At 42.5% G+C, this 26126-nt stretch overlaps 1 protein-coding gene across 1 annotated transcript in view; it reads right to left on the reverse strand.

Moving 5' to 3' along the window:
* LOC146391913 (uncharacterized) overlaps positions 1–16954 on the reverse strand; it is a 29603-nt gene extending 12649 nt beyond the window's left edge. Inside the window, exons 1-9 of the mRNA XM_084915559.1 lie at positions 16620–16954; positions 13907–14036; positions 13550–13651; positions 12474–12552; positions 7716–7920; positions 5764–7564; positions 4028–4201; positions 3651–3824; positions 3030–3203 (exon numbers count right to left, since the gene is read on the reverse strand). Coding sequence (XP_084771685.1) covers positions 3030–3203; positions 3651–3824; positions 4028–4201; positions 5764–7564; positions 7716–7920; positions 12474–12552; positions 13550–13651; positions 13907–14025 — 2828 coding nt within the window. The 5' untranslated portion in view covers positions 14026–14036; positions 16620–16954. The remainder of the gene's footprint in view (positions 1–3029; positions 3204–3650; positions 3825–4027; positions 4202–5763; positions 7565–7715; positions 7921–12473; positions 12553–13549; positions 13652–13906; positions 14037–16619) is intronic.
* Positions 16955–26126: the final 9172 nt, after the last annotated feature.

The following is a 26126-nucleotide window of genomic DNA, read 5'->3' on the forward strand; positions in this document are numbered from 1 at the left end:
TACATTACTGCCCAACACTGACTGTTGATGAGATCTTGTGCCGCTCCTAAAATACCGGCCTCCAACTCCTAAAGAGACCCGGGTGTCCCTAAATTTAGCAAATATTAGCTTCAGGCTAGCTTGCTACGACGAATAGGCTAATACCAGCATTTTACCACAACTTCACCAGATGTAGCTAAAAAAAACTAAACTAATGTCCAGTCCAGTGGGGCAGCAAGGAAAGATGACAAAAAATGATTACTTACTTGCGGTTTGGAGGGTCAAGCTGAAATTGAAGCACCCATTGAAAGACGGGAAGAGAGAAAGATGGCAGCTTGGTCAGCAGCACTAGTGGCCTCTATAATGTATGCAAATACATGCGGGCTGGAATCCCCGCCCCCCCAGCGCGCCCCCGGACGCCAAAACACTGCCAGCAGATTGAAACTGAAAAATGGTTTGAAACCGAAAAAAATGGATTGAAACTGACAAAAATGGATTGAAACTGAAAAAAAATGGATTGAAACCGAAAAAAAAAAATTGTACGTGAAAACAAAAAAATTACAGTTTCAATTAATTGTTTTTCACTATCAATTTTTTTTTTTTCGGTTTCAATACAAGATTTTTCAGTACATTTATTTCAGTTACAATATTTTTTTTCGGTTTCAATATTTTTTTCGGTTTCGTTTCAAGGTGGCATCGTTCTGATTCCATATCAAAGGTATGTTGGTGGCTCTGGACTCTGAGGGGAACTTTGTAAAAAACTAGATCAAATGTTGACGTCCTGGCAGAGGCAAAGAACTTTGATTTGATATTTGATTAGATTCATGTTTCAGCTCAGACTGACAGAAATATTTGAACTGCTACTGTGTTAAAGGGAACACTGCTGTTAGAAAGCACCTGATCTGTTTCTGCACACTGAATGTTGCACTTCTCATACTGCAGTACTATTAAAATAAGTACACAATACACTACTTTTGAACTCATGATTGAATGTTGCTGTAACAAAGCCATTAATGTGATTCAAAGTGTTCATGGTTTCCCAGCACAACAAATGATTACACAAGTGTTACTGATCCACTTTCTAATGTGTGTGTAGCCCACACTGTGTGTCACTGTGTCACAGGTGAGTCTGTGTATCCAGCTTCTATGAGGAGAACAGGATATAGTGACTGAGTCCAGCAGCTTAAAGTCTGACTCCATCCTCCATTTAAATAACTCACACTAACAACTGAATAGCTTTGCCTTTGTGTAGCTGACACTTCATTTTAATGTCCTTCTATTCTGGTTCATCTGGTTTCAGTTTCTATAAGCACACAGGTTTCATCAGTGACTCTATGACCTCAGTAATCTTTGCTGGGCCTTAATGCTCTGAACAAAGCTGCACATCTTGTGCTCTTGTTAGAAAGACGCAGTCGCAGCTTTTGGCTGCAGTTAGCTGGTCTTCTAGTTAGCTGGTCTTCTAGTTAGCTGGTTTGTTAGTTAGCTGGTGTGCTAGTTAGCTGGGAGCTAACTCACTAGAACATTTGATGCTAAATTGTCTAAACTGTGTGAGCAGCTTTCATGGCTGCTCTGTGTTACTCTCAGCCTCTCTTTAACTCAGTTTTTCCTCCTTACAAACTAGAAAACCTTCTTTTTCAGCTTCTCCACACCCGAGCTGTGGCTAAGGTGCTACCAGCATGCTGGCTCAGTCTCTCTCACCCAACAATTACACTCGTCACCCAGATGAACACCACTCCACTAGTTCACCACTAGGAGGCGCTAAAAGACCACATACAGTGAGATCATCACTGCTGTGTCTGATGGTGACTTGGGTTTATACTAACTGGCTACATGAGCACGATTAGCTGCAGTTCTATCTTTGTAAAAGAGACTCAGCAGCAGATTAGAACCAAACAGAAACATTTCTACTTTTTCTGCAGCACCAGCTGAATTCATGGAGCCTAAACTCCAGTGACAATGAGACACATACAGTGTGACTGCTGTGACTTTACAGCTGGGCCTCATTCACTGACATTAGTCAGAAATGACTGAATCTATATCACACTTAAAGCATTCTGTAAATAAAAGAATCAGTGAAAACGAGGCACTTCAGTCGATTTTAAACAAACTCTGAACATAACCTGCTCCAGACCAGGTTATAGGTTCAGCATCAGTAACCATGGTGATGTAGCCAGGTAAACACAGAGCTAGGACAGAGACAGACAAACATTTATGCTCACAATCACACATCTCCAGTTAACCCAGCATGCATGTTTTTGGACTGTGGGAGGAAGCAGAGTACCTGAAGACAACCCACATAGGTCACACTATCGCCCTTATTTAGACATTAATAATAAATTAACTGATAAAGTGATAAATTATTTAATATTTTAAGGAAAACAAAAAAACAAGAAGTCTAAACTACAAAAACACCAAACCTGGGACTGTGATATATTCAGTCTATTCAAATGTCTAGCATGGATATATGAAGAATGTAACACTGCAGTGAAATAGAGCCCTGCTGATGCAGACGCTCTTCTGGTCTCACACTGACCACCTGGTGAAGCTAACATGACTAACACTAGCATTACTGCATGTAGCCCCACTCTTCTCACAGCAACATACAGCTGTCATGGCTCGACTTTCCACTGATTGGCTCATGTTAGCTTGTAAAATATAATGTCCCAGCAGTACTAGCTGTTTTATATGCTGTTTATAATAAGCTAAATGTGCTGATAATGTGCAAATAGAGCCTGAAGGAGCTAGCACTATTAGCATCAGCACCAAGCCCTGTTACATTTATACACTGTTAGAGCTCCAATGGCTCCAATCTGCTCTGTAAAAGCCTTCAGAATACAGGCAGGAATCGAACTGGAAGGTTTGGTCAATGAAGTGCTGCTGAAATAAAGATTTGTCATTTAATTTCAAATGCAAAACCAGAAGTAAACAAAAATCCCTAATTACTCCAGAAACTGATTATTTACATTAAGACATTTTTATCAAGTTAGTGTTTGTGCAGCAGTATAAATCAGGTTTGAAATGATCAACAATAGAAAAATGTAAATGCTGACCTGAGAGTTTCCATTTTACAGTGTGGACTCTTCACTCCAGCAGACAGAAGCTTCACTCCTGAATCCTGCAGGTCAGAGTTACTCAGGTCCAGCTCTCTCAGACTAGAGGACTGGGAGCTGAGAGCTGAGGACAGAGCTGCATGGCCTCTCTCTGAGAACTGACAGTGACTCAGTCTGAAAAATGGAAGATAAACATTTGCAGTGAGGGTGCACTGAAGAGTTATTAGATTTAGCAATTAATCCTGTTTTTATTTTTTATTTTTAGAAATCCTTCATTCCTTATTAAGATACAACAAATGGATGACACTGACATTTACTAACTAAAATATACTGCTCAAAGAAACAACAACAACAAAAGGGCAACATGGTACTCACACAATGGTTAATTATTTCTGGTATTCTATTGCAAATACCAATTGGACTCCATGTGCCGGGCAGTGAGGGTAGTGCATTAACACCAAAGTAGCTGACACATTGATCAACATTGATCAATAGCTCTCTCTGCTCATTAAATTATCATAAAACTATTGCAGAAGTTTAGCTGACTTTTTTTTCCAAGTAGTGGATTCTTATTGGTTAATACTGTCAACTGATGAAAAGCACAACATAACTTGATCTCACCTCAGAGTATTCAGTTTACAGTGTGGACTTCTCAGTCCTGCAGAAAGAAACTTCAATGCTGAATCCTGCAGGTTGTTGTTACCCAGGTCCAGCTCTCTCAGACTGGAGGATTGGGAGCCGAGAACTAAGGACATAGCTTCACAGCTTCTCTCTGACAAGTTACAGAGACTCAGTCTGGGGGAACGGAACATTTTTAAAATTCCACGTGGTAAAGACATTAGAAATATGGCAGATGATTATAACTTCAGAATAAACAGATCCCTCTTTCTCATGTGTTTCATGAAAAAACAAGAATAAAAGCTAACCTTTATTTGTTTAGAATTTGTTTGACTTCTTGTGTTAACTCATAAATATTTTAGAATATTACTTGATCTGACCTGAGTTTTTCCAGGGTACACTGTGGACTGTCCACTGTAGCAGACAGAAGCTTCACTGCTGAATCCTGTAGAGTGTTGATACTCAGGTCCAGATCTCTCAGACTAGAGGACTGGGAGCTGAGAACTGAGGACAGAGCATCACAGCCTCTCTCTGAGAGGTCAGGGACACTCAGCCTGAAAAACAAACACAAAATAAAAACAATTTGAAAAATTGTCATTTGATAATAATGTTTGTGATTAATTTAAATTACTTCTTATGTTGAACCTTTACATCAAAGACAAATGTCAGTGAATGGTAAATGGACTGGTTCTTATATAGCGCTTTTCTAGTCATCTGAGCACTCAAAGCGCTTTACACAACTTGTGCAATCACCCATTCACACCCATTCGCACAAGCACATTTTTCTAAGTGCTTCATAGCTAATATTCACACACATTCATTAATATTTATGGTTAACTAAAAACGTTTTAGTTTTGAAAATGTTCCCTGTTTAAATATAAAGATCTGGAACTTGTTCATTGAAGGCAACGCTAAACAAAAACAAGTGATGACTCCTCATTCTGTGAACAGGTGATGAGTGTGTAAGCATTCAGCAATGAGAGGGAAGGCTGGCTCACATCCTGGTGAGTGAGGGCTTGTTACTCCAGGAAAAGGTCAAGATATGATTGAGAGATTCTGGGAGACTGAACCAGTGAACTTTTCACGGAAATTATTTCTAGTAAAGCAGATATAGTGATTAGTCCTTCCATCAGAGTTGTCCACAAATCAGTGAGATAAAGTCTCATTCTGCCCAGTGTAAATTTCAGTGTCCTCTGGGTCCTCACTGATCATTGTATTCTGCCACAAACTGTCATGGTTCACAGACTGCATGAAGTCGGAAATCAAAGTGATGACATAGGAGAGATTGAAAAAAAAAATCAAGCAAATAAATCTGTCAACAAGAAACGTGAAGAAACACAATGAATCTGATTGAATCTGCCAGCAGCTGCAGATCCTGGGAACTGTACTGGTGAGGCTGATTGTAACATATAGAAGTGAACTCATCTCCAGCTGAGCAATAAGACAAGAGGAGGAATGAGTGAGTTGATGATTATCACCTATGGGTCCATCACAGTCTTTGAACGTCTTCACTCAGCACAGAATGATGCTGCCACGCTTTTAACCAGCACACAAAATAGACTGGACATTACTCCAGCTTAATCTCTTTACACTGGTAACCAGTTCATGTTAGAATTAATTTAAAATTTCAGTCCTTACTTTTAGAGCCTGGTGTGGTCAAGTCCCAGCCTATATTTCTGACCTTCTAGAACCCTACAGCTCTTCCAGTCTGAGATCTTCCATTCAAAGGCTGTTACTGGTCCCACTAACTCATTTGTTCAGACTCTAGTATTCAAATTGGCCTTAAACTAGTTTTAGGCCGTATGATGTTCAGTGTTTGCTGTTTAATGTGTTTTTATTGCCTGTTTCTATTGTAAAGCACTTTGTGGTTTTTCACCTGTGAAAGCTGCTGTATAAAGTTTACTTACAGGATGATTCTGGATATGACTTTGATAAAAGCTGACACCCAGATATGTTTAAGACACTCTGACATTTACTGCTGCTATCAAACATTAAATAAAATCGACTTTATTTAGTGCTGATGATCATTTAATTAAATATGTTTAAAATTTTAAACAGCCATCACACTTGACACTGTTTATGTTATAAATAAAAGACGGATCACAGATTTACTTACAGAGCTTTGTTGGAGGATTTGACCACTGGCAGCAGCCTCAGAAGAGCCTCCTCTGAAGCAGAGTATTTCTTCAGGTCAAACACATCCAGATCTTTTTCTGATGACAGTAAGATGAAGACCAGAGCTGACCACTGAGCAGGAGACAGTTCATCTGTGGAGAGACGTCCTGATCTCAGGGACTGTTGGATCTCCTCCACTAGAGAACGATCATTCAGTTCATTCAGACAGTGAAACAGATTGATGCTTTTCTCTGCAGACAGATTCTTACTGAGCTTCTCCTTGATGTACTGGACTGTTTCCTGATTGGTCTGTGAGCTACTTCCTGTCTGTGTCAGCAGACCTCGTAGGAGAGTCTGATTGGTCTGCAGTGAAAGACCCAGGAGGAAGCGGAGGAACAAGTCCAGGTGTCCATTTGGACTCTGTAAGGCCTTGTCCACAGCCCTCTGGTGGAGAGATTGTAGGTTTGGTTTGTTAAATAATTTAGATTTCTTGGAGGTTGTTTGTTGTTGTTCCAGCAGATTTTTTCCAGTGTTGATGAAGGTCAGATGGACATGAAGAGCAGCCAGAAACTCCTGAACACTCAGATGGATGAAGCAGAACACCTTGTCCTGGTACAGTCCACTCTCCTCTTTAAAGATCTGTGTGAACACTCCTGAGTACACTGAGGCTGCTCTGATATTGATGCCACACTCTGTCAGGTCTGATTCATAGAAGATCAGGTTTCCTTTCTGCAGCTGATCAAAAGCCAGTTTTCCCAGAGACTCAATCATCTTCCTGCTCTCTGGACTCCAGTGTGGATCTGTCTCAGCTCCTCCATCATATTTGATCCTCTTGACTTTGGCCTGAACCACCAGGAAGTGGATGTACATCTCAGTCAGGGTCTTGGGCAGCTGTCCTCCCTCTCTGGTTTCCAGCACATCCTCCAGAACTGTAGCAGTGATCCAGCAGAAGACTGGGATGTGACACATGATGTGGAGGCTTCGAGCTTTCTTGATGTGGGAGATGATGCTGCTGGCCTGCTCCTCATCTCTGAATCTCTTCATGTAGTACTCCTCCTTCTGTGGGTCAGTGAACCCTCTGACCTCTGTCACCATGTCAACACAGTCAGGAGGGATCTGATTGGCTGCTGCAGGTCGTGTGGTTATCCAGAGGCGAGCAGAGGGAAGCAGTTTCCCCCTGATGAGGTTTATCAGCAGCACATCCACTGAGGTGGACTTTCTAGGGTCAGTTAGGATTGTAGTCTTGTGGAAGTCCAGAGGAAGTCGACGCTCATCCAGACCATCAAAGATGAACACAACCTGGAAGTCTTCAAAGCTGCAGATTCCTGCTTCTTTGGTTTCTGTAAAGAAGTGATGAACAAGTTCCACCAAGCTGAACTTTTCCTCTTTCAGCACATTCAGCTCTCTGAAAGTGAATGGAAATATGAACTGGATGTCCTGGTTGGCTTTGTCTTCAGTCCAGTCCAGGCTGTATTTCTGTGTTAAGACTGTTTTCCCAATGCCAGCCACTCCCTTTGTCAGCACTGTTCTGATTGGTTCATCTCTTCCAGGTGAGGCTTTAAAGATGTCTTCTTGTCTGATTCTTGTTTCTGGTCTGTCTGGTTTCCTGGATGCTGTTTCAATCTGTCTGACCTCATGTTCATCATTGACCTCTGCAGTCCCTCCCTCTGTGATGTAGAGCTCTGTGTAGATCTGATTCAGGAGGGTTGGGTTTCCTGCTTTAGCGATCCCCTCAAACACACACTGGAACTTCTTCTTCAGAGCAGATTTAAGTTTACGGTGACAAACAGCAGCTGGAAGTTCTGAATAATAATAATAAAAATACAACTTTAACAATCATATTTTACAACATGCTGATGACAATTTCTGACCCACTGAGAAATGACCGAACACACTGGTGTCACAAGTCTCTCATTTATCCAGCAGCTTAAATCTTTAGATAAATCCTCTTACGTCTCTGCAGACGGTCAGCCAGCTCCTCCTGCTTCATTCTCCTCAGGAAGTCCACTGTGATCTTCACAAATGCCTCTCTGCCGTTTCTCCTCTGCTCATCATCCTCCCTCTGAAACTCCAAGCACTGGGGCTTATTTGGATTCAGAGCCTTCTGGATCTTCTTCAGCTCGTTCTTCACAAAAGTGATGATGTTGTCCTCCAGCAGCTGAAACAGAATACTTTATGAATGACCCACCACTCTGAACTTCAGTCTCCACAACATCTGTTAACTTGTTATTTTCTGTTTTATCGCGAGAGTACTGTTGCCCGCAAAGTATTGTTGTTGTTAGTATGAAAAATGGCGGAACGAATAAAGCGCTGTGAATGAGAGTACGACGTCGTGTCTTTTGAGTTAACAACATCCACTTCCGAACGATCAAGGGGCATATCATCCACGAACTCTTTACCAATTATAAGTTTGACTTCATCTTATTAACTGAGACATTCTCCACAACTCCATAATCCCAAAGCATGGATTCTGTTCATATGAATGCAGTGATTTAAGTGGGAGAAACATTTCACTGATGTTCAGAGCTGAACTACCAACAGGTTGAGAATTGAAGCCAGAAACTTGGAGATGTTACAGGTGACTCAGACAACTGGTCTTAAAGGTAGATATTAAGATATTACGTATCGGTATCGGTCGATACTGACCTAAATTACTGGATCGGATATCGGAGAGAAATAAAAAATGTAATCCGATCCATTAAATATCAAAAAAGCACCTCACAAAACTTGCGACATGGCGTAACTCGGCTCATAACCGTAGCACGTCGGAGCAGTGTGCTCACGTGATAGAGCGGCTGTGTGTATTTGTAGCCTCGCCACCAAACCAGCATTTCATCTCTGAGGAAGTTATCCCAGAGAGAAGTAAAGCAAGTGTGTAAGTCCATCTCTGAATGTTTGTAAAGCATTCCAGCGTTAAGCTTAACAACCGATATATGAAGTGACTGCCTCTTCTCTCTCTCTCCTGCTGCTACTTCAATCATGAAACTGATCAATGATCAGCTGATCGGCTTTTCTGTCGCGAGTCCGTCTCTCTTGTTTGTTTTTGGCCCACTTTGCACCAGAAAGAGGAAACCAGCGGCTGAACAACAGCAGCACGTTTAAGCTTGATAAGCTGTTATTAGAATTTATTTAAGATTACTTTCTACACCAGGATCTTTTTTCTACGTAGCTGACGGCTGGTAACTGTGCAGGGGCGGATCTAGCACAGTTTAGCCAGGGGGGCCGATAGGGCATGAACAGGGAAAAGGGGGCACAAAGACATACTTTTCTTTCTTATTCTCATTTAAAATGTCTAGCTTTTAATAAATAATTATCTGAATCTTACACCCAAAGTTTTAATCTGATGTAAAATGTATAGAAGTCCATTACTGTATATAGTAACTATTAAGTCTAATATACCCTAGTAAGCTATAGTACTTTTTCCTTTGGGAAGGTACCATCTGTGCAGTCTGCAGTTCTGTTGAAGAAAGATGTTGAATCTATTTAATTATTCTTGAAAAATAATTTAATTCTGTGCATTTTTTTTTCCCCCTGCATCAAATTAAAGTTGATTACGTCGATTAAGCATCATGAGGTGGAGGGTGGGGGGTGGTTCCCTATTTTTTTTTTTGCTGGGAGTTTGCAACCCTATTAGTTAGGTTGCTTAATATTTCTGTTAAGTACTCTTTCAAATACCAGAATAGGGAGGATGGAGTAGGTTTAAGTTTATTAGATTGATCAGTGTTGCTGAACTATGAAATATTTTGGGTGCAGTGTATTTTTTTACATACAGGTATAACAGAATAGCTTTAGTGTTGTTGTTTATTTAAACTTGAGTATGAACTTATACAAAATGCAGCAAGATATTAAAAAAACAGTTTTATTGATTAAAAAACACACTATATCGGATTCATATCGGTATCGGCAGATATCCAAATTTACGATATCGGTATCGGACATAAAAAAGTGGTATCGTGCCATCTCTACGTAAAGGTACACTCTGTTTACACATACAGATCAGTATTTAAGGTTTGACTCTCATCATCCACTCCCACATAGCAAAATTGGTATGGTCCGGATTTGGCCCACACAATGTGCTTACACGTGGCCCACATACTGCAAAGAATGACGGCCCTTTGTTGGCCCATATCTGGTTTGCCAATTGTGGCCCACACATGGGCCAGCACAAGGCCAGTTGCAGACACACTGGTGGTCCTTTGCTGGCCCATGTGTGGATTACCTCTGGCAAACCTGGTCTGGGCCACCAAAGGGTCGTCATTCTTTGTGGTATGTGGGCCATGGGTAAGTTGTGTGCAGCCACGGGCCAGTTGCAGACACACTGCTGGTCCTGTGCTGGCCCAGAACAGTTTCAGCTCTGGCCCCAGATGTCAGCCTAATGTGTACCTTAATTAAGCCATGTAATAACAACATGTGCATAATAGTGCGAAAGTAACAGGACGAAACTCTGTTCGGACAGTGAATGGACTGATTCTTATATTACTCAAAGTGCTCTACACAACATGCCACATTCACCCAACCACACACTTTCTCTTAACTTAACTGAGTGCTTCCTAACTACATTCATACACATTCACACTCACGACGTGCAGACTGGAGGAGCCAGGGATCGAACCACTAACCTTCCAATCAATAGGAGACCTGCTCTACCGCCTGAGCTACAGCCACCCACTGGCAAAGATGAGTAAACCCTCACTAGGTTTTGGATAAAGTGTACATTCACAAACCTGACAAACCTGCATTTGAAACATTAGCTACCATAGCAGTATAGTATTGCAACATGGCATTTGGTTCTTCCAACTAAAATAGGAAAATAGTGGCATCATTGCCAGACCTGGCCCGCATCTGGTTGACATACACTCTGCCATGGCACCAGTCAGTCAGAAGTGCCAGCTTGATGCCGGATCCCAGCCAGACCTGTTTTCTATGTGCCTGGGCCACATACACAAAACCACAATCGGGCCAGAAATGGCATGCTATCGCATAAACAGTGGCGTTATTGCCAGACCTGGGGGACATCTGGGTGACATATGTCTTATCATGCCAGAAGTCAGCCAGCAGTGCCGGCTTGATAGCAGATCTGGGCCAGACCTGCTTGCTATGTGGGCTGGAGCACAAACTGGGTGTCATCAGGACGCTACAACACAGAACAAACCCCATCCCCACAGACACAGCAGCCAGGGAAGCAGAAGAACTTCACATCAAGAAGGCCTGAGTAAATGTGAACACTGGTTTGAGGGCGGAGTCAAGGAGGCCATTTATGTGAAAAGGGAAAGACCATCTCTGAATGGAGGAGGGGCCTAAGGGTACAAATGTCACCATCTTACAATGCTGTGATTGCAGCCATTCCCCAACTCTCTGTGAACTGGACTCATGGGCATTGATCAGTGGTTGTTGATAAATGGTCCTGACAATATGCGTACCAATGATCAAGGAACTGACCTCCCAGCCCATTGTTCCTTCAGTGGGCTGGTTTCAGTCATACAAATGTCCTGTTTATAAGATTGAAACCTGCAGTCAGCTGAGACTGAAGACGTCACCTGATGATGATGAAATGTTTCTCTCACTGAAAACATCCAGATGAACAGAATCAACTTTTTTGGGATTTACGTACCTGGATGATTGAGCATCAAGACAACTCTGTGACTTTTCTCAGATGAATAAATCCTCTCCTCCAGCTTTGTTTACATCTACCAGCCCTGTGGCGCTGCCCAGGGACAATCTCTGTGAGAGGTGGAAAGTCATACAGGTGTCTGCTCCTGCCTTCAGTTATTTTATCTACTGTGTCTCAGCTGGCTGAACCTACTGCAACTGTCTACTGTCTCCCTAAACTCAACAATGACTTAGTGATCTATCCATTCTCTGACCAAACACATCCTGCTGCAGGAGGTTAACATAGCAGCCAATGATGATCCCACTCACTGTGAACAACACATTTGGATCTGATTTGCTGCTCTGGTTTACACGTGAACTTTGACTGCTGTCACCAACTTGAGAGGCTCTACAGAAAAACTGGACTTGTCCATAAAAATAATAAACTACATTATAAGGACAGCATTGCTCAATCAACTGTAATTACTATTGCCATGTTATCTCTTCTAATTAAGATACAGACACTCAAACTTGCTGCTTTCAGTGAGAAGTCAAATGTCTGAATATGAGCTGGAAGCTGCTGAGAGTCCTCCCTCCTTCCCCTGGGGTTTACTTTCTCTACTACTTTCACTATAAACACGCCCCTTTCATGCACCTGCAGAGGGCCACCAGCAGATGGAGCTGTCTTAAACAAATCCACTTGGATAGTTAGCTGTAGATGATTTTCTCAGTATGATTGTAGGATTTTGAGTTATTCTTTAGATTTATTTAAACTCCTATATTGTGCACAAGCGTTGAGCGACCCATCATTTCTCTGTACTTTTCATTGGAGCAGCCAGACTTTCAGCTAGTTTTCCTTTTTTAAGAGCTCAAAGATATTGAAGAAACAGTTATTCAGCTTTATTCCCACTGATCTCGACTACAAACTGTTTCACTTTGGTTTTTGTTTAAAGCCTCGATGTTTAAAAGATTTCCTGTGATCACATTTGCACCGTCTGATTTCAAAGTTTGTTTTCTTTTGGTCATTTAGTCCACAGAGTCCTTGGTGTTCTGAAAGGGACCTATAAATAAATGTATTATTATTAATATTAATAATAAAGTAGTTGTTGTACATGTACAGACCATAAATATGGAGTCCAGCTGTGTTTGATGCTGCTGGGCAGACTGACCACTGGGAACCTCTGAGCTCTGCTGGTCCACTCTGTGGAGGAACCATGAAGGATTAGATCAACACAGGATAAAGATCCAGGAGTTTCTGCTCAAATAACTTCATCTGAATCAAGTCTGTCAAGTTTTAAACTCTCAGATTGTGAAAATATGGGTCATTTTTAGTAAGTTTATGGACGTCCTTTCAGTGGTGATGTCAGGGATGATTTTGAAGAAGCTCATTAAACTGAACCATCAGCAGATCACTGCTCCAAAACCAGAACATGATCCGAGGTCTCCCTCCACCACCAGAACACCAGCTTTACTAACGTGGTAGATCAGTGTAGTACAGATCAATAACTGATGAGTCATTTGATCAAAATCACCGAGTGCTTCACGTCTGACCCTCTGATGCTTCTGTAGACATTTTGCATATTTAATGAATGTCTGACAGTTTTACATCCATTCTATGAACACAGTGGAAATGTTGTGTTATAGTCTCCATGTTTTTTCCACCATCATAAATTCTTAAGTTCAGAAAATTAGATTCTTTTTTCACGGCTGAAAAACAACAACATTTATTCTCTATTGAAATCTGCATCGTCCACTCCAAAGGTCACAATCTGAAGGTAACATCTGGTTTTGTTCCCTGTGATTAACTCTGAGCATCAGTATGGTGGGATTTATCCACTACATCCACACCACTGTGGTTCAGTGTTGTCCTGATGGAGTCTCATTAACAGCAGCCAGTATGATCCAGGCTTTAGCTGCTGGGTCTCTTTGTGACCTCTCAGACTGTTTAACAGATCAGACACAAAGAGAATCAGAGCAGCTCTGTTCTTTAAAGACAAACATGAACCCACTCAGGTCACACTTTCCCCACAGATATGAGCATCACTGTCCTCAAACAGCAAATGACCAAGTCTAACATTTGGATCTTTTCTCTTTCATTGTTTTCTTTTTAATGAATCTTTGTAACAATCTGAGGATGTTTCAGGTCATATTTATCCAGGAAACACAAACATGTAAAGGAGTCATCACAGCTCTCTGACCTCGTTGGTCCAGGTTCACCACTGAAGTCTGGGGGTGGAGTTTTGGACCGGTCACTCCTCACAGACGGACAGCTGGACCCTGCAGACTGTGACCTCTGACCTCTGCAGACACAAACATGATTGAAGCAGCTGTGATCACACAGACTGCAGATAATGCAGCTGTTTCCTGTCAGTAACATCCTCTTAGATTAGAGTTCAGCTTTTTACAGGAAAACTGGACAAAACTGATTTTTGTTACAAACTCATTTTCATTTCCTCTCAGCTCACAAACACAGTCAGACAATTAACCAGAATCAACACTGATTATGATGTCAGTGCAGAATTATTACTGTTACTCAGTGAGTTCAGCTCTCTGACCTCGTTGGTCCAGGTTCACCACTGAAGTATGGAGGTTCACCTTTGGACCGGTCACTCCTCACAGACGGACAGCTGGACCCTGCAGACTCTGCTCTGTCCTCCTCTTCCTCCATCATCATCTTCAGTCAGTCTGAGAGGTAAACCACAAACACTCAGTGAGTTCACATTAACAGGAGTAACTGAGTTACAGTCGCTGACCTCTGACCTGTCATGTAACCTAGAAACCAGGTCAATATGTCTGTAGGTTCAGTCATCCAGGTCATGTGATCTAAGAAGCTTGGAGGGAAAAGAGACGTCTTCAAGTTTCTTGTAGACGTTTCATCTGAGAAGCTTCTTCAGCTCTAAAACCAAACGGTGGAGAGTCCCAGATACTTAAACCTGAGACGGAAAGAGACGCTCAACATTGATCATGTGATGAGTCACATGATCAATAGTGGGTCAACAATATAACAACAATATAAACACTTATGTCAAGGAGGAAACTGAGAGCCTTTCCACCAGGAGCACAAACATCTGGATAGGGCTGCCACAAACGATTATTTTGATAGTCGACTAGTCACCGATTATTTTTGCGATTAGTCGACTAATCAGATCATCATCCATTGGACTTAAAATGTACAGCTTATTGCACCAGCAGCATCTGCTCTTATTTAACTAGCATTAGCTTACAGCTTTAAGTGTGTAAGGTCTGTGCTAACTAAAAATAAAGACAAGATGATAGTTTATTAAATTTTAATGAAATTTGCAGATTGTTTCGGTCAAGTTTAATAAACTCCTTGCTATCTAAAATATAACAGGACACCGGAGTAAATTCTCGAGCATCTCACACTTCTGATAATCAGCTGTCTGCTTGACGTTTATTCAGCTGTGTAAAAACTATAACTTTAATCTCAGCCAAACCGATTTACTCAGGAACAAATAAAATACTAAAAAAGCCAAACAATAACATTTTTAAGTTATCTAAGTGACTTATATATCATGTTTAACCTGAGTAGCGAAAGACGGCGGTGGGTTTGAAAACGATTTGCCGGGAGTCCGGTGTTCTCACGGCTCTAGTGAGCCTTGCCCCCGGCTCGCTATCGAGCTAGTGGGTAACAGACTCTCCGAAAACGTCGGAGCGCTTTTGAAAATATGTGGTGTCTTGATAAACTGAGCAGATATTTGAGGTTTACACAGCTACATTATCGCCTGAAAATATGTAAAACGTTTATTTTGTGACCCAGAAAGAATAATAAGAGTAATATTAAAACTTAGTAGCTGCCGCCATTGTTGGAAACTGGAGTTTGGCTGGGCCGCGCTATGAATTCTGGGATATGGTAGGCCACGAAGGACACACCCGACCCATCCTTAAAATTCGGGGAAAAGGAGGACGCATTTGTCGGCTGCATTCGGAGGAGTCTACGAATTTGGACAGCCTTCGGCACGTCGCTGTGACGTAATCGGTCTACAAATGCGGCCTCAGGAGGATGCAGCCCATGAATTTGGACACGACCACAATGAAACAGATCATACAGATCTCTGCATGTTAGAAGAGACTATTAAAGGTCATGAATGAGACAAAGGCAGGGAGGCGTCCTTTACAGCTAAACAGCAGAGTGAGAGAACAGCCAGCACCTCTACATTTATCACATTATACAGCACATGTATGATACTGACAGGGATGAGAAGAATTTAGTGATTCTGATTCCATCATTGATATTACTTATTGATTCTCAGTAGCTCTGCTCTGACAGTCACCACCATCACTGAGCAGCATATCAAAGACATTTGTGCACATTAACTGCATGTTGTGGGTCAAATGTTTGTGCGTGTTGGAGGCATTTCCTCTTTGTTGTGATCAGTGTTGGTCATTACTCAAAAAAGTTATTATTACACATATTACACAGAACACTTTAATTAAAAGTAATGGAGTACGTTACTTCATTACTCCTCATAACATTACTTTGATGTTACTGTGTAAAATGAACAAATGAGCATGTAACAACATAAAGCTGAGGTACAGCCCCACACACCAACACAGATCCTGATGAGGTCACGTGATGTTTCTCTGAGTGTTTATGAACACAAATCAAAGATGAAACAGCACAAAGACACTTCAAAGTGATTCTACTGCAGAAACATGAACAGGTAGAAACCTGCAGCCTGACTGCTCATCACTTTGTTACCTGTTCAAGTTCAGCAGCAGCAGCTCACTTTATCACGGTGCTGGTCTGGGGTCAGTGTTTACTCAGCTTTAACGTCACTCTGGGTTCTTGGCTAGCTTAGCGTTAGCTTAGTGTTAGCATGCTGTGTGGCTAGCTTAGCGTCAGAGCTCTGCAGGTGTCTCATGTGTAAATATTAATCACAGTGACAGTAAGGAGGTAAAGGGCTGTGACGTCATCACGTACGCTGCGTCCTCTGTGGGCTCTGAGTGAACTCACAAAGTACAAACTACAAGTACACAAACACGAACGTAGCTCAGAGTGGCGGACACACTCGGCCTTGTTGGTCCAGCTGTGAGTCCGTTACCGTGAACTATGGTGCGGCAGATTTGTGCTGGAACTAAGCTGCACACAGCTGATGTTAGCCAGGAAGACATTACACACTGACTTTAATGGAGAGACCGGAAATACAAACACACACAGTTTGTTGTGTGAAGAAATCAAACATGAGCTGAACAAACAGTAAAGTTCCTAAAGACAAACTGTTAAAGGAGGAAACAAAGCAAACTTACAGTTTCTTCACACACCAACAACAAGCTCCACTCCACACCTGGACACTAAACACGGACACACAGGTGAGCTGCTTCCTGGAAGGAGGCGGGGCTCCACCTGAAACTCAGCACAGGTGGGAGGGGCTCAGCTCTGTGTGTGCTGATGTGTTAACTTTAAAAATATGCCGTCTGACTGCTCAGACTGAGTCAGAGTAAAGTTCACATGCTGACGTGTGGAGACATGAAACCTTGTTGTAGCTGCAGGTGTGAACACACTGATCCCAGATCAGCTCTGCTGTATTTGTAACATGAACATTTCTGCTGCAAAGCTTCAAATGTTCAGCATGTTTCTCTGTTTCCAGTCTGTAGATCCAGTCACACTTTCTACCTTCACCTGTGCAGTAAAGACTGAGAGCAGAGCTGAAACCAACCGTCCAATCAGTGAGCAGCATCAACACCTGAGCTTCATTCAGACTCTGTTATTGAAGATGTTGTTGGTACAAAGTTCATCTGCTGCTCACATGAATCCATGAAAGATTTATTTCACTGAATGTTTCTTCAAAGCTCATTTCAACCTGTTGAAGTCATGAATGAAAGTGCCGACTGAGAGTGGATCACATGATGTTTAAGGTGTGTCATGTGACATGTTCAGTATTGTCACACGTGTCTAGATTGTCCCTGATATCATAACTGCTCAAACACTGATGATGATATTTGAAGAATTATTACTGATGGCAGCAAAGTTTGAATGGAGCTCTCTGTCTGTGCTGATTTGTCGCCCTCTGGAGGTCAAAGCACAAACTGCATGATGTCACTGTAACCACCACAGTGACAGGAAGTGTTTTTATTCCTGAAACACTGAAATGATGCTAACGGCTGTCGTTAGGCTCACTGACAGCAGTGCTGATGTGTTCATGTCAAACACTGGCTCAGGTCAGACTCCTTCATCCTTCTCCAGCGTGAGGCCGCCCTCAGACCCACAGGAGCTCTGACCTTTGACCTCCTGACCCTAACCATTTTAGTCTTGTTGCATCTTTAAATGCAAATCCATCCAAACTGTAGCCGAGCAAAAGAAGCTGGAAGTTGTTCTATGAATGATGTTGTTGAAGGAGCTTGGAAAGAAAAGCGTCTGGACTTCTTTAAGTTGCTTGAAGAGGGACATGGACGTCTTAACGCCCACTCACATCCTGGGCCATTTGATCACAGGAAATCACATGATAGCGTGGGGCTAGATCTCACAATGGGTTCACCCAAAACCTTGGCTGACTGCGACCCACACCCGTTTTCACACCTTGGCTCGTGTGATTAGGTAGAGGATCAACAGGGGCTCCATGTCCCTGAATTTAAACTGAATTTAAACACACCGTGCACAATGCCAAGTTAGCATTGTAGTGGCATTGTAAAGCGCTTTGGGTGCCTTGAAAAGCGCTATATAAATCCAATCCATTATTATTATTATTATTAGATAAGGGTTAAAAGAACAAGATAAGAATAAATAAAAAGATAAAATAAGATTAAAAAATAACTTAAAAAAACAAAATAAAAAGATAAATAACTGAAGACACGTGTGGTCTGCAGATGTCGATGTACATGGATGTACAAAGGAGTTTAATGTGCAAAATGAACTTAGTGTGCAAAGTGACCTGATGTGCAAACTGCAGCTTGAGGTCGGTCAGCTGTTCAGGAGTCTGATAGCAGTGGGGAAGATGGAGTTGTTGAGTCTGGATGTTCTAGATTTCACACTTCTGAACCTTCGTCTCGAGGGCAGAGGTGTGTCTCTCCTCTGGACTCTGTGATGGTAGCTGCTCTGCAGAGAGGGCAGCGGGGTCCTGATGATCTTCTCCACAGTTGTTATCACTCTCTGCAGGCGTTTGCGGTTTGCAGTAGTGCTGCCGTACCATGCAGTGATGCAGCTGGTCAGGGTGCTCTCCACAGTGCAGCTGTAGAACCTGCTGAGGATCTTGGCCAACATACCAGATTTCCTCAGCCTCCTCAGGAAATACAGCAGCTGCACTTCAAAATGATGTTGTCTTTGTTGGAGGTGACACAGTCATGGGTGACCAGGGTGTAGAGGATGGGACTGAGGACGCAACCCTGTGGGACGCCAGTGTTTGTCTGCCAGTCAAAAAGTCCTGTAGCCAGTCACAGAGGGTGGAGGGTGCAGGCCGAGTGTAGCCAGTCACAGAGGGTGGAGGGTGCAGGCCGAGTGTAGCCAGTCACAGAGGGTGGAGGGTGCAGGCCGAGTGTAGCCAGTCACAGAGGGTGGAGGGTGCAGGCCGAGTGTTGCCAGCTTGTGAGTGAGTTTGTGTGGGATCACAGGATTGAAAGCCGAGCTGTAATCAACCAAAAGTACCCTGATGTAGGAGTCCTTGTTTTCCAGGTGGGAGAGGTAGTAGTGAAGGGCAGTTTTCCCACAAAACAGCACAACCAAGGACTCAGAAGCACAACATCAAATACAACAAGTTAAAATGCTGGGTCACAAAGACCCGTGACAGACTTACCTTTAACTGCCCAAGACTGCGTCTGAATCTTTGGACCAACTTCAGGGATTAACTCAGTGATGTCAGTAAGACAGGAAAGGTTTTCAGATCAAGCTCACTGGGTGTGTTTTTCATCTTTATTCCTCTGAAGCAGCTGCATTATAACCAATCTGCTCCTTTGTGGCCATTTAAAACAGCCTTAAATAACTGTTGTTATATTTGTTGCAGTTTCTGCTCCTCTTGGACAGACGACTCTTGAAAAGACGTTTTTGAATTTCAACTTTTAACTGGATAAATATCGGATATATAAACGTCTGCAACAAACTGATTCCAGCTTCTACCTCATGATAGGAATGTTTTTGTGGCTCAAGATGACCTGATATCTTTCATGATGGATACATTTGACCAGTGTTGGTCAAGTTACTTGAAAAAAGTAATCAGTAACTAATTACTGATTACTTCCCCCAAAAAAGTAATCCAGTTACTTTACTGATTACTATATTTTCAAAAGTAATTAATTACTTAGTTACTTAGTTACTTTTTAAAAACACGATTTACAACCTGAATAGGTGATAAAGCGATAGATCTTTCAGCCCAATTCTACTTTTTCTACATAATCCATCATACAAAATGTAATCAAATGGAAAAGTCTCCTTTTTTAAAACTTGTTTTATCAGTTTTAATATTTTAACTTTATGCATCAAGCAAAAATTTAATTATAGGCAACATTCTCTGACTGGAAGAAATTAGTTTAATATTTAAACCTTTTTTCTTCACATTCCAGCACATAAAATATTTTTTTTTTGTGTGTGTTTACACTCAGTCTTTCAAATAGATGCAAGTAAAAGACAGCAGAAAATAAATAAAATCAAAGACTCGCGGTCCTGTTGCTCTATTTTCACCTGTAAAGCAGGAGTGGGGTAGGCGGAGGTTTACCCTGGTGCAGGTGTGCTGCAGCGGTCAGTGGAAGAATCCGCGAGTTTCTCTGTGAGTTTCCCATTACATCGTAGCTACTCGGTGCTTGCTTGGAAGTTTAGGGGTTTTTTTTCGCTGTAAAAAGAAGTTTTCTTCGAACGCACAGCGGACACTAATGTTTTTGTCACTTTTTATGGAATCAAACTCAAAGTAAGGTCAGTACTTCCACGCTTTAAACGCTGCACGCTCATACTCTCTCCCGCACTCGATATATTATCCATTGTTGATCTGCATACAGCTGTTGTCACGAACGTCGCACTCGCTTACGTCACTGTCATGAGACATTTTCGCAAAAAATCACGGTTTTAATAACGCAGTAACGCAGCGTTCCTACAGGAAAGTAACGGTAATATAATTACTGTTTTTGCAATAGTAATCCCTTACTTTACTCGTTACTTGAAAAAAGTAATCGGATTACAGTAACGCGTTACTGCCCATCTCTGCATTTGACACATGTTTCACATATTATAGACCAACAAGTTATTCATAGCAGTTTAAATACGGGGAGTCACTTTTGGGCCCAGCAGATAAAACAGAGCCAATATTTCCTTCTTTATTTAAGTGACGTGTGTCACAGATGTGACCTAGTAAAGTGTAGCTGAACATTAGTAACGTTATTAACACTCTCAGCTCGTCCTTGTTCCAGACCTGAAGATCCTCTTCTTTCATTCAGCAGCAGCTTCAGGTCTCTGATGGTCCAGGGCTTGTTGTTGGGAAACAGCCCTGCTGGGATGATGGTGTCCTCACAGAAACAGTCAGTGATGCTGTTGATCTCCATCACAGAGCACGTCCCAGTCTGCAGTCTCAGTCCTGCAGGGCCTCGCTGGCTTCCTGACTCCACCCAGTCAACAACAGGAAGTGTTTGAAGTGCAGGAACAAACTGAGGCTGTGGTCAAACAGGAGTTTTTATCTCCTCGCTCTGACTCTCACTGCAGCCCCGCTGCTGTGTCAACATGTGTTTGTGCTAAACAATGATGGAAAGTGTTATAAATGACTTGTTGGCCTCTGATCTGTCACAAACAGCTGAAACATGTCTCTCATGAGTCACATGAAGGTTTTTGACAGAAAGGACAAAAAGTAGCTGCAGTCAGTTTGTGTCATTTTTATATTTATTCATCTGGGAGAAAAATCTGAGGGACATTAAAATGTGTTTTTCAACAGAGACAAGAACATAAATATAACAGAACAGGTAAATGAACATATTTCAAGTAAACAGCTGGACTGATCAGGTCCAAACACAGAGTGATAAACTTGTCAAACAGCTGTCATATCTTTATATATAAGCTGTGCGCAGTGAAGGATTCCACTTCTTGTGTCTTGATTTTGACCCAGGTGTCGTCCACATATCTGTACCAGTGGCTGGGTACTCTTCCTTTGAAAGAGCCAAGAGCCTTCCTTTCCACTTCCTCCATGTAAAGGTTGGCTACAATAGGTGACACGGGGGAGCCCATGGCACAGCCATGTTTTTGTCTGTAAAAGCCTTCGTTGTATTTGAAATATGTAGTGGTGAGGCAGAGGTCTAACAGTGTGCAAATCTGATCGGGTGTGAAGTTGGTCCTGTCCTCCAAGGAGCTGTCTTCTTGTAGTCGTTTTCTGACAGTCTCCACGGCCTCCGTGGTGGGTATGCAAGTGAAGAGAGAGACTACATCAAAGGACACCATGGTTTCATCTGGGTCCAGGGTAAGTTTCTGGACCTTGTCAGTGAAGTCGGTGGAGTTCTTGATGTGGTGTGGGGTGTTCCCCACAAGGGGAGCAAGGATGGTAGCAAGGTGTTTAGCAATGTTATAAGTGGCTGAGTTTATGCTACTGACTATGGGTCTGAGTGGGACAGCTTCCTTGTGGATTTTAGGAAGTCCGTAGATGCAGGGTATGGCATCCCCTGGGTAAAGGCGGTGATATGTAAGGCGGTCAATAATTTTGTCCTTTTCAAAGTCTTGAAGGCTTACGACACCAACTCTCTGCCATCTATAATCCAGTTTTGAGATCCCTTCCCAGACGCCTTAACGCCCACTCACATCCTGGGCCATCTGACCTCAGGAATTCGCATGATAAGGTGGGGCCAGGTTTCACAATGAACACACCCGAAACTCTGGCTGATTGGGACCCACACCCAGTTTCACACCTTGGCTCAGGCGATTAGAGGATCATCAGGGGGTCCTTTTGTCCCTCTGTGGGGGGATACTCCCACTAGGTTTATATCTGGGACTCTCCACCATTTGACCTTAGAACTGAAGAAGCTTCTCGGATGAGAGGTGAAACGTCTTCAAGTAACTTAAAGAAGTCCAGACGCTTTTCTTTGCAAGCTCCTTTGACTACGATGACCTGGATGACTGAGAACCTTCACAGACATCTTTATATATAAGCTCTTTATAAATCCTGTTCACTGCAGTCTGTTTACTAATAATGTCAAACTGTTAGAAACACAGAAACATCAGAATCGTCTTTGTTCACATAAACCTGTCTGGGATCCTTTGTTGTTCTTTTGATGCAGAGTTACATTATAAATATAAAGAGTTATTTCAGAGTCTCATCAGTTTTCCTGCATGTCTTTATTTAACACATCAGCAGGGCTGAAGCTCTCATGTTAAACACACACTGATCTATGGACACGTTCATGTGTTTCTAACAGAACCAGGCTGTTATCAGCCTGCACTAACATTATGTCACACACACTGAATGTAACAGTGACAGTTTACATCATCACACAATCAGCTGTGATTGTTTCACTGTCATCAAACTAGTCAACAGGAAGTAGAATCAATAGAAACCAATCATTTACTGACAGCATGTCTGATGTAAATAAGTGCAGATTATGTATGAAGTATAACTGCACACAGTAACTGTATTACAATAAGGACTTAACAGCGCCCTCTGCTGGAGTGTTTCAGTACTGCGTTAACTAGAATACACCACCTCCTCCTCCTCCTCACACCACCTGCTACAGCTCTACTCTTCTATGCCTACAGTCATCCACAGCACTGATGTGATATATTGTATCTATGCAAAGATGAACAGACTGTGTGTTCACTGGTCTCTGTGCTGCTGACTGCTTTGCTGCAGCTCTGATGTCATCATCACTCCCTCCTCCACCCTCAGCAGTCCCAGCATGCTGCTGTGGTGCACCCCACCCTCACTCTACACCTGAGCCGTAGACCACACCCTCCACCTCAATATACACCACAGTTTTCTCTGCTGTGGAAATGAGATCAGGAGGAAATCATTATTATTATTATTTAATAAATGCTCACATTAATGTGGGCTTATTTGTTTCCATATTAGAAACATTAGTTGAGTGTTTTTAGTATAAAATGGTGAAAGTCCCTCTTTTGGCTCCTCCCCTCACCTGTGGATGGACGGTGCTGTTACCGTGGTGACAGCTTGGATGTGTTTCAGTCCTGCCTGGTTATCACTGCAGGAATCTTTACTTTCACATTTATTACAGGTAATAACTCTGATTTTTCTGTGTATTATGAACTAAATGTATCCTGATACACACAGAGATGGATGAGCAGAGGTCACATGATGGAAGAACAAACATGGAGTCTTTGATTGATTTAGATATTTATTGATGAATGCAAACAAACCTGACACTGAACCATCGTCGAGCTTTCACAGAACAAACCTGATCACATGACCTGCTGACCCAAACAGTGAAAAGCTCCATGGCAACAACAACAGACAGCCTCACATATGTTAACAGAGGCTGTTAGAAGCACAGAGTCTTTACAGTCTTTCTCCTGTTTGGACACAGATCTCTGCACATCTTCATCACAGTTACTCACAGACGTGCAGAGTGTGTGGATATCAAAGCTAAGTTTCCACCATGTTTGTAGTCTGTACTGGGACTCATGGAGCATCTCTCTATGAGCACTCAGTGCTTTAAACAGTGAGTCCCAGTTTAACCAGCAGCCTTCACACCACACATCACACAGACATGGAAACTTCAAACCCTCAGACTGAAGACACCATCAGAAATAAATAGATTGTGATGAAGATGAAGAACTGGAACAGTTTGCTGTGGTTTCTTCTGTTCCTGTCAGAAATAAGAGTCTGGCAGCACTTTGCTCTCCTTCCACATGTTTAAGGAGGAAGTGAAGAAGAGCGAGTGAGTTGTCTTCCTCTGTGGGCCCAACATCAGGCAGCAGCCACGTATTTTTAAAAACCCAGCACACTGCTTCAGAAACACTGAGTCCAGGTGACCAGAGTCATGTGATCAGTGAGGTCTTCACTCAGGACGTCACAGCTTCAGGACCTGATTCAGAGCTTTATAAGGACGTGGATCATTGGTGCTGATGTTGTGTGAGAGCTGGTGAACCATGGGGAACATAAATAACAACCAGGCCATCAGCAATTCTACCCCAGCTCTAAAACCTACATAATACACTATACATATAGTTATATAGGTTATAGTATGTTATATATAAACGTAGCTGAAGCAGTTTCATTTGTAGCTTCACGCTGCACTTCATATGTTTGTCCACCAGATGGCAGCACAGAGGCCTGTGTTGGAAAGCTTTGAGTAATGAAGCGTTTTTACTGTGTGTTGGATCAATAACTGAGATTCATCGTATCACACAGCTGTGCTGCTGCTGCTGGTGATGTCAGCACATCTGGAACAATACGAGGTATCTGCTACCAGACTGAGCAGGACGTGAGACCTGTGGACTGTTTAAAGCTGTCCCTCCACAGCTCACTCAGACCTGATCCACACCTCAGTGATATTCTCTGACTTACTCAGTAGAGACAGAAACCATTCAGATCTGGGACGATCAGCTGACTGATGATGTCACACAGACTGTGTTTTTCAGGAACAGTGATTCTGATGTGAGCCTGCTAGCTGCCAGCAGACCTGATGAAACCACATGTTCACATCTGTGAGGACAGACTGGACTCTGTGACTGCACCTTGGTTCTCCTCAGAGGTCTGTACAGGAGCATGTCCACCCCCACTGAAGATCTCAGTCACTGTGAAACATAGAAACCTGCTTGTGTGGCCTCTGCCTCACATGTAGATACAGCTACAGGTTTCTCTGTCAGTCAGACTGAAACAGTGTCCTGATGCTGCATCATTCAGCTCTGTGCCCCAGTCAGCATCACTGTGAGCTACCAGTGTCAGTGTTTCTGCCCTTTTCCTGTAACACTACACTCAGCACAGGCTCAGCTGGTATCCAGTGTTGGACTTTGGCTTCAGCTGCTGTGATAGATCCTCTAACATAGATCAGCTCTGCTACATGTTGTTAGATAAGTGCAGCTGCTGTCATGTCCTGATGTTTCTCTGGGTCAGCAGCTTCTCCATCAGAGGTTCACATGGAGCTGATCCAGTATCTCCAGTAACTGTGTTCTGTGCCTCACTGGTTCATCCTTCTGTCTGTGTGACGTCAGTCAGATGTTGAAGTTAAACTCTGTAATCTTCACTGTGTCACAGAGTTCAGTGAGTCCCGTTATTCACAGTATCAATCAGATCATCAGAGAACAGCTGATCAGCAATCAGTGGTGCCAACAGCGCCTCCTGTGGTGAGAGGATGCAATAATGCAATGTAGCATTTTTACACTGAACACTTGCAGTCATGGAAACTGTCTGTTGGATCTGTGTGACGTTGCTTTCTTGTGTTGCTTTCTTGGTCAGAGTTCCTCACAAATGTCCAGATTATTCTTCTAATGAGGCGTCGACCATGTTTTCAGTTCTTTGGAAGAAAACGTCGCCCTTTGCCATCCTTACTTTTCTTTGACTTCTTCAAATGCAGCTGAACTCCAGCTGGTATTTTCTTGGACTTTGCAGCTGTTTCTGGTCATCAGTTCATTCCTGCAAACCTCTGAAGCTGAACAACAATGATGCTGCATTGCTGGCTGATCCCAAAAGGTTGATTCTGTTCATCTGGACGTTTTCAGAAACGTTTGCTCACTGATCAGGTGACTTCTTCAGTCTCAGCTGACTGCAGCTTTACAACCTTACAAACAGCACATTTGCACAACGACTGAAACCAGCAGCAGCAGCACCTGATATATATGATACTAATATAATACAGATACATATATAATCCATACTAATGATGAAGGAACTGAGCTCACAGTCC

Source organism: Perissodus microlepis, chromosome 3 (assembly GCF_051167445.1).
Source record: "Perissodus microlepis isolate ML-2025 ecotype Zambia chromosome 3, ASM5116744v1, whole genome shotgun sequence".
Lineage (NCBI taxonomy): Eukaryota > Metazoa > Chordata > Actinopteri > Cichliformes > Cichlidae > Perissodus > Perissodus microlepis.